The sequence below is a fragment of the Ursus maritimus genome, unplaced genomic scaffold (genome assembly GCF_017311325.1).
Source record: "Ursus maritimus isolate PB19 unplaced genomic scaffold, ASM1731132v1 scaffold_15, whole genome shotgun sequence".
NCBI lineage: Eukaryota > Metazoa > Chordata > Mammalia > Carnivora > Ursidae > Ursus > Ursus maritimus.
This window is the reverse complement of record NW_024423897.1, coordinates 22,605,599-22,619,311: the sequence shown is the minus strand read 5'-3', so window position 1 is coordinate 22,619,311 and position 13,713 is coordinate 22,605,599. Positions and strand designations below refer to the sequence as shown.

The 13,713-nt window shown below is 59.6% G+C and overlaps 1 protein-coding gene across 6 annotated transcripts in view; it reads left to right on the top strand.

Moving 5' to 3' along the window:
* The window catches only part of TCOF1 (treacle ribosome biogenesis factor 1), a 38,011-nt gene extending 25,305 nt beyond the window's left edge, over positions 1–12,706 (top strand). For 3 of the 6 annotated variants that reach the window (XM_040630404.1, XM_040630402.1, XM_008692510.2), the window contains 10 exons: positions 2,419–2,605; positions 4,049–4,182; positions 5,675–5,788; positions 6,157–6,403; positions 6,891–6,973; positions 7,468–7,648; positions 9,476–10,024; positions 10,768–10,865; positions 11,607–11,650; positions 12,285–12,706. In XM_040630404.1, the coding sequence (XP_040486338.1) occupies positions 2,419–2,605; positions 4,049–4,182; positions 5,675–5,788; positions 6,157–6,403; positions 6,891–6,973; positions 7,468–7,648; positions 9,476–10,024; positions 10,768–10,865; positions 11,607–11,633 (1,620 nt within the window). In that variant the 3' untranslated portion in view covers positions 11,634–11,650; positions 12,285–12,706. Of the gene's footprint in view, positions 1–2,418; positions 2,606–4,048; positions 4,183–5,674; positions 5,789–6,156; positions 6,404–6,890; positions 6,974–7,467; positions 7,649–9,475; positions 10,025–10,767; positions 10,866–11,606; positions 11,651–12,284 lie in introns of those variants that run through there. The other 3 variants (XM_040630403.1, XM_040630405.1, XM_040630406.1) reach the window with 3 other exon arrangements.
* The last annotated feature ends 1,007 nt before the right edge of the window (positions 12,707–13,713 follow it).

Below are 13,713 nucleotides of genomic sequence, written 5' to 3'. Positions count from 1 at the left end.
GGTCTGTGGCGCAGCCCTGTTGTGCTGGCATTACAACCCCAGGCCAGGGTCTGCTGGCGTAGGTACCGTATTAAAAAGACCTAAGGCCTGCCCTCAACATTTCAGGGAGAGTTAGAGAGAAAGACCCGGAAAGAACTGAATTAGGGTGTTAAGTCGGAGCCCTGGCATGGTTGGTCCTGGAAGGAGCTCCTGTGTGGTGCCGAGAGAGCTGACTTCCCGTCCCTCTCTGGCACAGTTTGCTGGTCACCCTGGGGGAGGCCACTTGCCCTCTCTTGAGCCTCAGCCTTCTCAACCCATGGGATGACATTCCCCGGGGGCTGGTGAGCCGCGAGGCTGCAGGCCCACCCCTGGAGAGAGGGATTTCCCAGCCCTTTCAGGTGGGGCTGGCCCAGGACCTGTTCGCTAGCCCCCAGGCAGCTCTGCGAGGGGCTCTGGGGTGCCTTCTCGGCTCTGTCCCTTACCCCCAGAGTTAACAGCCTGGGCCGGTCAGCCCCCTGCCCCCTGTCGGCCCCAGCCTGGAACGAGGGCACAGTCGGTGAGCTCAGCTGTGACAGCGGGCCCCCAGGTTTGTTCTGCAGTTGGAAGGGGATCCCTGCATTCCCTCTGGGCCCTGGCTGCACGGTGGCTGCAGGAAGGCCCAGCCGAATGTCCAGGCGAGGCCTCGCCAGCTTCCTGTGAATCTTTGTCACCCCGTGTGCTGTGCTTTGCAGTTGTCAGAGCGCATCAGAGCCCCTCCAGTGAGCGAGCCCGGGCTGGGATTACTAAGAGCCCTTTCAACAGGTGGGAAACGGAGGCCCTCACCACATGGTGAGGTCTGGCGGAGGTGGGATCAGAGGCGGGTTTCCCCGTGTCCCTGGGTCGCATGGCCCACCTTCTGAACGATGCGCTGCCACCACTGCACTGCGTCGTGTCCAGGGCTCAGCCCCGGGCCCCTCGTGTCCCTGCCCTCCCGCGCCAGGCCCCCTGTACCGCCCCCGGCGCCGAGGCCGTGTGGGCAGGTGGAACAGGGAGGGGGAGGCTTTCGCTGCTGAGCTGCTTTTAACATCCCAGACGCTATTGTTTGCCTCGGTGGGTTCGGTGCCTCTCTTCGTCCCCGACAATCTGTTCTTCTGTCTTCTCACATATATATAGATCCCCCCTCCCTCAGCTGTAAGCCTTCTCCCACTTTCCATCCTTCTCTCTTTCATCATGTGGGAAGGCAGGCTCTGGAAGTGGCAGATCAGAGCAGCCGCGGGGGAGGCTGTTTGGCAAGGGTGGGAAGCGCCCTAGCCCAGCAGAACTCCCACCCTTGGGCGGGCACCTCTCTGCTTGACTTTTCATGATGTCTCAACCCCCCTCCCTGTGCTCGGGGCCGTGGAGGTGGGCGGGGTGGAGTAATGGGCAAGACTGGGTCCCAGACCCTGGCTTTGGGCAGCTTCCTCCTGCTGCCCTGTGTTTTCCCCAAGCCCAGAGAGGGCATGGCACTCAGACCGAGTCTGACCTCTGGGGATGGAAAGCGCAGGCTCGCCGGGCTCGCAGGCTCCGTGTGTGCGACATACCCTTGCGTGCGGTGGGCATATCCACCGGAGCCATGACCCTGGCCTGGTCCGCAGGATCCCGGGAGCGGCCGCTTTCTCTTTCTTCTACTGCCTCACTGGAAGCTGTAAAGCCTCCCCAGAGATAGACGAGGCATGAAGAACCCCCACGTGCCCTCCCCAGCCTCAGCGGGTCTGCACTCGTGCCCAGGCTTGCTTCCTGCAAACCCTCCGCCCCTTCCCCAGCACCCCTGGCTTCTTTTCTTTGAGAGGACAGCCACCATACAGTATCACCCCTAAGAAACTGGCCCGCACACTCGGCGTTCCGCTTCCCGGATTGTCTCATGTACGGTAGTCTTTGTACCCGGTGTGCTGGGAGAAGAGCCCACACAGGGCCACACACTGCATTGGGTCCCTTACGCTTGCACCTTGCCTTTCCCCTGTGTGGTTTGTTTGCTGGAGACACGGGGTCAGTGGAGCCGGGTCGTCGCACCCTGGGCCACAGCTCAGGAGGCTGCGCCAGTGTCTCTAGGGTGGGGGCCGCTCCCCAGGAGAACCGTGGGTGACGACCAGGCGGCTGAGGGCCATGCCGCTTGAGCACCTGGCTCGGCCAGCGTCTGTCCCTGAAGTTGCCAGAGGAAAGCAGGCTGAGTTGGCTCTTCTGGCCCTGGCTCTACTTCAGTGAAGCTGTGCAGTCCCTTCTCTGGACTTCTAGTGTTGCCAACCATACAGTGGAGCTAGGAGTGCTGACCTCAGGTGCTCCTGTGGGCTCTGAGGTGCTGTGCGGGTCTTAGAGGTGCACGGGCCGGGGGCGCGCTGAGAGTGCTGGGGGGCGGCCGGAATGGCCTCTGCCTGGCCAAGCCTTTAATCACTAGGGGGCTATGTTTTGTTTTTGTTTTTCAAGGTGATTAAACCCCCTCTGATTTTTGTCGACCCTAATCGTAGTCCAGCTGGCCCAGCTGCTACCGCCACACAAGCCCCAGCTGCAAACACCCCGAGGAAGGCCCGGGCCTCGGAGAGCACAGCCAGGAGCTCCTCCTCTGAGAGTGAGGACGAGGATGTGATCCCCGCTACGCAGTGCTCTACTCCTGGTGAGCACAGGCCCGCCGTGCACGGAGCCGCCAGGCTCACCTGGGAGGGGCCGCCGGCGCACGCACGCGCGTGCACACACGCATGCACACCCCATTGCAGCCCCAAGGGGAGAGGCTGCTGGCTGAGTCACACAGCACGCAGTTGCTCCGGAGGGGCTTGAGGCCAGCTCTCATTGTTTCATCCCGACAAGGAGCTACCTGTGGTCCCCATTTCCGGAGATAGTATTGTCGGGACTTCTCTGCCAGCTCCAAGGGGTAGGACCCACGCCAGTGGCTAGAAGCTGCCGGCAGCAGGTTTCCGCAGAATCTAAGGAAGAGCTTTGTAACAACGGACCGCCTGAATGGGGACAGGGCGGGGAGGTAGTGAGCCTCCTGGTCCTGCTCACCTGTAAAGAGGGCTGGGTAATCCCTAACCAGACATCTTAGGCCAGGATTCCATCTGTCAGTGGGAGACCGACCCTCTCTGTGGTTTCTTTGACTTCTGAGAATCTGTGATACTGCCAGTGCCATCAGAAAAATGGCTAATGTTGTTGTTATGACACTCTGTGAGGGTAATAATAAGACCTGGTTTTGGTAGGCTCATTAAAGACAGAATAGCACAGAAGAAAAGATGTCGCTGTAATCCCCCTGTCTGGAATAATTACTGACGTTCTGGAACTGTTAACTTCCCAGACACTGCAGCTGTGTCTGTGTTTTTAGTGAGGCCGTACTGTGCATGTTGCTCTGTGATTTTTACCTGACGGACGGTGACATGATGTATTTACCATGTGATTCCTGCTGGCCCCGGAGCTGTCCTCTGGGTGGCCTTAGCATAGTGTATGTGGGCAGTGCCGAGCCGGAGGAAGCTAAGGGCTTTGCGTGGGGGCTGTGGGGATATCACGAACACAGCGCTACAGCGAACACACGTAACAGCCTTTGCAAGCGACCGTGATATTCTTACGAAGACTCTCTAAAAGCACAGTGAGTCCCATTTGGTGACAGTGCCCCCCACCATTGCCCAGGTAGTGGCGTGGCCAGCTGAGGGGCAGCGTCATCGGACTGAAGTGTGGGGAGGGGCCAGGGAGAAATCCTGGGGTCACTGCCACAGCAGTCCTGTGATTCCCTTGAGCTCGTGACACGGAGCTAGTGACAACTCCTGGCTGCGAGGTTCAGGGAGGGCTTTTTTTTTTTTTTTTTTTTTTTATTTATTTATTTTTGTGAGAGAGAGCATGAGCCGGGGAATCAGGGACAGAGGAAGAAGCAGACTCCCCACCAAGCAGGGAGCCCTGGGGTCATGACCTGAGCTGAAGGTAGAGGCTTCACCGACTGAGCCCCCCAGGCGCCCTCCTAAAAAGGCTTCTGCTACAAATGCCGTGAGCACTGCGCCGCGTCCCCAGGAAGGGCTGATAATTGGGGATTGCTCCTTGTGTGCCCTGACTTGCGCCCCGTCCCGCTCCGTTTCAGCCAGTAGACCCAGCGCGACCGTGCTCTCGGCCCACGCAAGGCCAGCCGTCCGAGCCAGCGCTGTCGGGGCCAGCGGCAGTGAGGCGTCCGGTCGGGCGTCAGAAGGCAAGAAACAGGAGGTGCCCGTCGCTCAGGTACCTGGCAGGCGAGGGGGGGCTGTGCGGGCCGGCGCCCCCAGAAGGAGCCGCCCCCTCGCGGCCCGCGCCTTCCCTGGCTTGGCTGCGGCCCTGACCAGGCTCCCGGATGCCTCTGAGCAGCGAGGAACAGTAGTCTGGGAGCGTGTGGCTCCGCGCGCCCTCGGCAGCCGGTCCAGTGCGGTTGTGCTTTTGGTTTGTGTTCTTCTTCCCCCCCGGTCTGGAAATGCTGTGAACAAACCTTGCCCTTCTTAGTGTGGGTAATGGTGACTTGCTGGCCTTCGCCGTTTTCGGCGTGTTTCTGTTGCGTCTTTGCCTAAATCTACAGCCTGAGCAGGGTAGCGTTAGCGGCGAGCGGCAGAGCCGAGCGCTGCCCCTTGGCAAGACCGCTGAGGCCTGTCCGGGATTAGGCAGGCCCAGAGCCCGGGTCTCCTCACTCCTCACCCAGCTCCTGGGCCATGTGGGTTAGTTTTCCCTTCCCATTGCACCCCGCCCCTCTCTTCTAAGAGGGCAGGAGGGAGCTGGGCACCCCTAGCCCAGAGGGGCTCGTCACGAGCTACAGCCCAAGAGAAGCTTCCTGGGAGCATGGGTGCTGGCTAGCTGTGCTGTGGTCACTGCGCCCGGCAGCCTGCCTCCATTCGGCCACTCGGCCGGCAGCCGGTGCTGGGCGTCTGTCCGCGCCAGGCCCTGGAGGTGCCGCGGGAGGACAGCAGGGAGAGTGCTTTCCCTCACGGGCTGTGGAACAAGCAAGCCGAAGAGTGAAGTACTCACCAGCTGGTGGGTGCTTTGAAAGAAACTGAGTATAAGCCAGAGAATAAGGGGGGGAGCTGCTTCGGGAAGGATGGGCCCGAGCGGCCTCCCCAAGGAGGTGACACGGAGGTTAGAGAAGCGGCCAGGCCAGGGCGAGCAAGGGGGTACTCCAGGCTGGGGCACACGGGGTGGGACCCTCTGGGGAAGCACTTGGGCGGGAGAGCCGGACGAAGCAGAAGGCGAGAGGGCCCGGACAGGCCGTGGTGAGGCTGCCCAGCAGCAGAGAGGCAGTGGGGGTGCCTGGAGGTTTTCGGGGAGGCCCCGCCCAGCTCCTTTCCAGTGCCGTCTCCCTGACTGGTGGTGGACGTGGGGAGCAGGAGTGGCGCCGGGGAGACTTTGAGAGGCTGTTGTAGCTACGAGGCTAGAGACTCGTCCCAGGTGCAAGCTCAGATTGAGTTGGGGGGCCTCGGAGGGGACCCGAGCAGCTTCCCTCCCCTGGCTAGAAGCTGTCTTTGGATCCTCTGAGAACGATGTGATCAGCTGATAACCTGAAGCCTGGCCCTGTTTTCTGCCCTGATGGTGGCATTTCGCCCTTGACGATCCGTCAGTCCCTTACTCCAGCCCCGTGACTCCTTGTGCAGATATAGGTCCCCTCCTACCCCAGCCAGGATCTGACCAGGGCCTAGCACAGATGGCATCCTGAGGACCTGCGAGTCTCAGGGCTGCCTGTGGCTGTCCACAGGTGACAAAGAGGAGCCCTGCTCGCCTCCCGCTGACCCAGGCTGCCCTGAAGGTCCTTGCCCAGAAAGCCAGTGAGGCCCAGCCTCCTGCTGCCAGGACCCCGTCTTCCAGTGGGGTGAGCTGGGGAGCCTGGTGGTGGTGGTGGAGCCAGGCCCCATCCTGGAGGGGACAGTGAGCGAGGATGGCAGAGCAGAGAAGGGAGGGCCCAGGCAGGGGCCCAGGTCCCAGCGCCAGCACTTAGCCGCCCTGTGACTGGAGCATGCACGTGTCTCTGACCCACACCCCCAGCCTGTGCTGCCCGGCGGAGCGTTTATGGGAGGGCCAAGTGAGGCCCGGGCGTGAAGCCGCAAGCAGGCGCCCAGCCCTGAGGTAACTGGGGTGTTCGGTAGGCACCAAGTCCAAGTTTATTTCCTTTCATTTTTTCTTCTGTTCTCTCTCTCTCTCTCTGTCTCTCTCTCTCTCTCTCTCTCTCAACGAAATTAGGTTGACGGTGCTCTGGGAACACTCCCTGTGATGAGTCCCCAGAGCGCCCCTGTGCAGGCCAAGGGGACCAACAAGCTCAGAAAGCCTGAGGTTCCTGCAATCCAGCGGGCCACGGCCACTCCTGCCGGACACGCCAAAGCTAAGGCCTCTGACACCTCCAATGACAGTGCCGACAGCAGCGGCAGCTCTTCGGGGAGTGAGGAGGATGCTGACGGGCCCCGGATGGCTCCCTCGGCCCACAGGCCAGGTGAGGGTCCCAGGAGAAGGCTAGGTGGGCCCAGAGCGGGGCCAGGGCTGTCTGGCGGAGCACGAGGCTCCGGCCTCGGCTCTGTGTCTCCACTTGTTCAGAGGCCTGGGCCTAGTCATCCCATGCTGGGCCTCAGTTTCCCCACCTGTACAATCCCATGAGGAGGTTGATCCAAATGATACCAAAGATCTTCTAGCTCTACTGTTTGACCACTGCTGGCTTTTTACTGTCGGGCTCCCATAACTGACCCCCCAGAATCCCAGGGTCGTGCTTCCCGCACAGAAAAGCTGGGAAGTATAAGTCAGGCCTCAGGAATTAGAACGGAAGTTTTGGCGTTCAGGTGTCTTGCTTAAAAGGCTGCAAACAGCCATTGATCTTGGAGGGAGTCATAGGAGCGGTTAAAGCCTTGGGCAGGAGGGTGAGGGTCCAGCGGAAGGCTCAGGCCATCCCAGGGCCTCCCGACAGCTGGCCTGTGCTCCCTCGGTAGGTCCGGCACCCTCCACGACGGAGACCTTGGTGGAGGAGACCACAGCAGAGTCCAGCGAGGACGAGGCGGTGGCACCCTCTCAGGTAACCGCGAGGGAGGGGACTGGCCCCTTGGGGGCCTTGGGGCGGGCACTCGAGGCCACCTGCTGCAGTGTTAGGCCGAGGCCATCCCCCGCGACAGGGCCCTGTGTCTCCCCCCGAGGTTCTGTTTCAGCATAAAGCCATACGTAGTGGACTCCTAGAGCCTGTAGAGAAGGCTTGCCTTGATTCTAGATGAGTCCCAGAAAAAAAGACATTTTGTAACAGATGGGATTTCTTTAAGGTTATCTTCTGTACATGGCAGGCGCTAGTGATTTTCCATTCGCGTTCGTACTAAGAGACTGTCTTCTTAGATGAGCCTGATGGGAATTTCTATCAATTAAAATAGTGCAGAAGGTACAGAGAAAGGGCTGACGTGCTCCCCGCCTGGCCCAGCAGGGTTGGCCCCATCTTAGGGGCTCCTGGGATAGCTTCCTCAGCAGGCCCGGCACTCAAGGGCGGGGCAGGGTTCTAGCATCATTCACACTGGGTTTCTTCAGTCTCTCCTCTCAGGTTATGTGACCCCTGGGCCGACTCTGGCCAATTCCCAGGCTTCAAAGGCCACTCCTAGGCCAGACCACAACCCCTCGGCTTCCTCTACTTCCGTCACCACAGATGCCTCCAACGGCAAGCAGGAAGTGGAGCCCCGACATGTAGCAGGCACCGTATCCCCTAAAACAAGTGAGTCAAGGGCCACAGGAGACACAGTGGGACATGGAGGGACAAGGCAGTGGGCCCCTTCTTTCTCTCCCTCAGGCACAGTCCTAACCAGTATCGTCCTGTCTGTCACCAGGGCCTCTCCAGGCAAGGCCTGGTGCCCCACGCCCATGTGTCTGGCTCTTAGGATCTGGGCCGGCCGGGAAGTCGGGTTATCCAGCTCTGTGGGATGCTGGCATGCCTAGTAGGGCAGTCTCTGCCTCAGAGCGGCCTTGGCTCTCCTCCGACTAACCCCGTTGACTTTGCTTTCTAACAAACAGACTCATGGTCTGGGGGGTAGGAGCTCAGGGGGGCTCAGCCAGAAGGCAGGAGCCACTTTCGGAGAAGTCTCTAGCACATGGCAGAGACCCCCGATGATGGACTGGCTTGTTGTAAAGCCTCAGACCAGACCCTGGCCACGCTGGGCCTCTGTGTCTGAACAACACAGAGCAGGGTAGAGCCATCCAGTGAGTGTCCAGGCGTGGCACACACAGAAAACTGTCACGTGGTGTTTGGAGGGCGGACCGGAATTGCTGAGATCACCCAGCCTGGGGCATCAGCCAGCCAGCGCTGACTTTGCCAGCACTGAGGGACAGGGGTCTCTATTGGGCCCGTCTGGGACAGCTTTGGGCGTTAGACAGCTTTGGTGTTCTGGGGTGTTTGTAGGCAAGAGCGGAGAAGTGGGCTGCGCGGAGGGAGGCTGCCAGTGCAAGCTGCCCTCCTCAGCTTCCCTCTCCAAGCAACCCCTGCCCTTGCCAAGAAGCACCGAAGGGCTGAATTGGGCCTCGGTCTATGCTGGGAACCCCTCCCGCTCCGCCTGCCGTCTGCGCCTCCCCTAGCCCACCCCAGCCCCGTGACGGGGAGCAGGGCCGAGCCACTGGCGCCTTTGGAGCCAGCGTGTAGGCATCTTGTGTCTGTGAGGCCCAGAATGAGTGGAAACCTGCTGAGTCACCTGGGAAGTTAGGGGCAGCACCGGGACAGTGCTGATGTCCCCCCGCACCCCCCATACCCCGTCCTTGGCTTTAGCTGCAGCTCGCCGGTGCTGGGTCAGCAGAAGAGTCATTGCTCACTTTCTTCCCCAGTGTTCTCTGTGAGAGGCGGGTGCGACAGGGAGACATTTTAGAGGGGGCTGTGGACGTTTTTTTTCACACGTGTAGTCAGCACACAATTATCAAAGGAGAGCAGAGGCGTGGAGAATTCTAAACAAAGGCTGCACCAGAAGTCCCTCTGGCAGGCAGCAGACCTGCTTAGTCAGCTGCCACGTGCGTATACACCATGCCCGTCACCCCCAGGCTGCCTTGTCCCCTGACCAGCTTTTATCATAGTCTGTGACGTAGAATAGAGGCCTCACTATTCATCTAAGCCCTTATTTTAACAAATGGAGAGACTGAGGCTGTGAGAGGAGCACGGTCCCACAGCACGCTGTTGGTAGGAGAACCTGGAATTCAAGGCCCTTGCCTCCCAGCTCTGGACTTCTGACTGGACAACACCGTCTCCCTCCTGTCTGACCTTCGTTTTGTTGATGGAGTTCACGCCTCTTCCTTAAGATTCTAGAGTCCTTTTCCATCTCCAACCTGACTTGAGTTTTTAGTGCAAGGAGATGAAAGAGCTAACTTAAAGGAAAAAGCTAAGTTAGAAGCTGCTAGAAAGCTGAGGCAGGAGACCGGATGGGGCAGAGTGACTAATGGGCCACCCTTTTCCTGTCTGTACCATTGTCGGAGGAGGTTAGCTGTGTCCCTAGACCCCCCTTGGCTCTTACATGGTGAGCCTGTTTCTCTCCCCAGTGCGTGACCCCATGTGCTCTCTCCACAGGCAGAAGAGAGGCTAATCCCATGCCTCAGAAGCCCCGGAAGGCCAAGAAGGAGGCCGGGAGCCCTCAGGCCTCCATGCTGGCACTGCAAAACGACATCAGCCGGCGCCTCCTGAGCGAGCCCTGGCCCCTGAACGAGGCGCAGGTCCAGGCCTCCGTGGTGAAGGTCCTGACGGAGCTGCTGGAGCAGGAGAGGAAGAAGGCCACGGACGCCGCCAAGGAGAGCGGCAGGAAGGGCCGGCTGGTCCGCAAGCGGAAGCTGTCGGGGGACCAGACGGCCGCCAGAGCCCCCAAGAGCAAGAAGAAGAAGCAGCTGGTGGCCGGGGGAGGCGGGGAGGGTGGTGGCTCACCAGAAAAGGCCCTCAGGACTCCCAAGGCCAAAGCCAAGAGAGACGGAGCAAGTGGTAACATCAAGGAGAAGAAGGAGAAAGAGTCTCCTGGCTCCCGAGGGGCCAAGGAAAAGCCTGAAGGGGAGCCAGGGACACTGAAGGTTGAGGGCGGAGACCAAGGCAACCCAAAGAGCAAGAAGGAGAAGAAGAAATCCGACAAGAGTAAGTGGCCGGCCAGCCGCAGCCTGGAGCAGGCTTCTGGGCGCAGGCCGAGAGCCCCGGTCAGCACGCCATGGGCGGGGGGACGCTCAGTGGGCATAGAAGGGAAAGACTACGAGCTGGTTTGTCTGGGGCGGGGGCATGGTGGTGGCGGAGCCAGAGCTGGATCCCGGAGCTCCTGGGCTGACCTGCTGGGGACGTGGGGACATGGGGCTGCAGGGTGCGGCCTACACGCAGGCCACTGGAGCTCGCCCACAACGGGCGGCCAGTTTCACGCACACTTCAGCCTCCTGCTTCTGCGGCCCGAGCCCCTAGATAGCAGGTTCCCCTCGGAGCTCACGGTAGCTGGCCCTTCCTGAGCTCTGCACTAGACTCCACAAGCCCTGAACCTCCTTTCTTCCAGCCCTGTCTATACCTTAGGCGATAGTCCTGTTCACAGGTAGAATGTAACTTTGTAAAATAAATGTAAGTTTTAAACAGTGAGTTAAAGAAAAATAGTAGTAGTCCAGGTCACCTGTGGATGGGGCAGAAATCATGAGGCAAGCCCCATGGGCTCTCAGACCAGGGCAGGTGGTCACAGAGGCCTGGGGCCTGTGTTTTGATGGGTCCCCACAGAGTGGAGAGAACTGGGGACCTGGCATTGGGAGGAGTGGTTCTAGGATCCCTCGAGACGAGCCCTGTCTCTTGACATTAACACCAACCCCACCATGCTTCTGTTACTTAGGGGGTTTACGTTCTTTCCTTAGAGAAAAAAGACAAAGAAAAAAAGGAAAAGAAGAAGAAAGTAAAAAAGGCCTCAACCAAAGACCCTGACTCACCATTCCAGAAGAAAAAAAAGAAAAAGGTAGCGTGAGTTCCTGAGGGGTCTCCAGCCAGAAGAACCCAGACGCAGCCCCCAGGGTGAATGTGATGAGCTCCGTCCTGTGTGTGTCAGCGTCCTGGTGGGGCGGGCCAGACTTGGTCCCTGCCCCCTATCCATTCGCAGGGTCCAGGGGTTGGGGGCTTGTGAACTGTGACACACTGGAGAAGATGGGTGGAAGGCAGGTACCACCTGCGGGGAGGACATGGTCTGTGTGTGTAGAAGCCACGGGAGTGACCCTGTCTTTATCTGTGAGGTGGAAGGATGTTCTTGGGATGGGTGAAGAAAGGAGAGCCCCAAGGTGGGGGGCAGGGAGGCCAGCCAGGCAGGCTGAGGTGAGAGAAGACATTCCCTGGGATGTGTGTACCCCAGCTGGTGGGGTATCCCCGCCACAGAAACACACCCCTCCGCTTTATGGCTTCCAAAGGCTGATCACCGGAATAGGGGGGCCTCCACACCTTACGTGGTGCAGTTCTCACGTGGCCAGCGGGGCCTCAGCTGTGTTCAGAAAAGCTGAGCATCTGTTGGCTTCCGTGTCCTGGGCTCCTTCCTGGACAAATGGGGTCCCATCCCTGCCCTTGGGGATCCCTTTATACCAATATCTGTTCTGGGCGAGCTGCGAGTCGTCAGTAGAGAACCGTCACATCGCTCCTGGGTGTGGGGCGCGGGCAGCGTGGGCGGCAGGGCTGCTTCAGTTACAGGGGCCTCGTACTTCTCTCCTCACAGAAGAAGACAGCAGAGCAGACTGTCTGAGGGGCACACGGCGACAGGTATGATGCCTGGCCCGGGGATCCCGCTGACCTCCCCTCTCTGGTGAGGGTGGGAGGGTAACTAGCATCTGTCCTCGTCGCGGGGGCCAGGCAGCGGGAAGGAGCGGGGGCTGGAGAAAGTGGTTCAAGGTCAGTGGGGCCAGTGAGGCGATGCCAGAAGTCAGAGCTGCAGAATTAGAAGAATCCAGAATAGTGCCTCTTTGTAGAGGAGGATGAGGCTCGAGGTCAAGTACAGCTCGGTCTCTCCCCACCACTGTCCGCTTTCTCTTCCTTGTGATTCTGTATTTGAGGGCGTTCCTCGTGGGGAGGAAGATGGTTTCCGCAGGATAAGCCGTTCCGATGGAGCTGTGCTGTCCGGGTGGTGGTGCAGGGGCTGATGGGGCCCCAGCAGCCACCAGCCTCCTGGAGTTGGGGGGCACAGAGCCTGCCTGGCTGGCGGCGAGGATCCAGTGGAGTGCTGAGACGCTCAGCCCCGTTCCTGGGACCCGTCCGTGCTCACGTGTCCGTGGTGGCCCGTGCTCCTCCCCTGGATGTGTTTCCTTCACCCAGGGATTTCTTAGCCAAGTGGTGACCAGCCCCATGCCTCTGCCCACCATGGGTTGGAATTGAACCTTTAACTTCCCTCCCTCTGCAGAAGAAGCCAGCCAGCCGCAGTGCCCGTGCTGGCTGAGCTAGTGAGCCCTGCAGAGAGGCTGGTCCGAGGAGGAGGAGGAAAAGCATCCGGCTCCAGTGACTGGCACTCACCGACTCCGCGTCTGACTTCTGTCCTGACACAGAATGCTTCATAGAGATGTGTACAGTATATATATATTTTTTTAAGTGACTTGCCCCTCCCCCTTCAAACCCGACGTGCCCAGAGGCCTCAGGACTTTCCACCTCTTGGCCCTGCAGACCTAGCAAGGCCCAGCCTGCAGCTCCTTCCACATCTCTGGTCTCTGGCTGATGCTGAGGCTTTGTCCTCTGTCAGTTTTTCCCTGTTTTGTTTGTGGTTTTTTGTAACAACTTCAGAAAATAAAAGGCTTGAAGGAAAGGTGCGAGTTCCCAGCACATCCAGGACAAACATTTGGCAGTTGACTTATTCTGGGAGGGGAGAGTCTGGCTGACACCTGGAGGTGAGCAGACCACCACTCAGCATTTGTTCTTGACGACACATCAAGGCTCTGGGACGCTGTGGTGAGTGGAACGGACAGGTTGCCAGAGAACGAGACTCTGCGAAGGTGCCGCAGGTGCTGAGTCAGCGTGGGGAAGGCTTCCTGGAGGAGATGGCATCTCCGCTCGGGGGGACCTTATGCATCGTCACAGGTGGTTTGTTAGGGAGGGCCAGGGAAATATCCAGAGGCAGGAAATGGAAGAGGGGTGGTGGGGGATGACTGTCCGAGCCACCGTTTGAAGTTAGGGTGTGAGCCGGAGGCAGGCCCTGTCGAGGAACCTGGTAGAGACTGGGTACCGCGGGCAGAGCGGGAGCGGGAGTACCAGTTAGGACGGAGGCGCCTCGTGGCCGGGCAGTGTAGGTTCTCGGACGATGAAGGCAACAAACGTGTGAACTCCAGAGATAAGTCAGGGGGACGTAGCTCCAGGACGCGGTGAGGGCGGCAGCGCCGTTGCCCAGAGCAGCGTGAGCGCCAGAGGACGTGGAGCTTTCTCGCCAAGGCCTCGAGCCTTCTGCTAGTGAGAGTAAGAGGCCGGGTGGAAGAGGAGCGTGCTGGGCTGGGGGTCTTGGAGACTCAGGTTGGCATCTGGCTGCACCCTGCCCTCAGGGCCCTGCCCCATATTGGCTTCTCTCCCCTCCTGGAACGGGGCCAGTCTACGTAGGGCCTTCCTGGTAGTGCCCCCTTCCTGGTAGTCCCGACACTGGGGCCTTGTGCCACTGCCGCCTGTCCTCACACTCCCGCTGTTCTTAGTATAGAAATAATGGGCATCTGGGAAAGTGGAAGTTGAATCAAGAGGAACTTACACTGAGGCTCTTGCCCATAGTTGTTTATTTCTTTTGGGAAGTAGAGTATGCCTGTGCGTTACCATGGGAACCAAGCATGGCTGTGTCCAAAGAGTGCCTCCCCACAGCG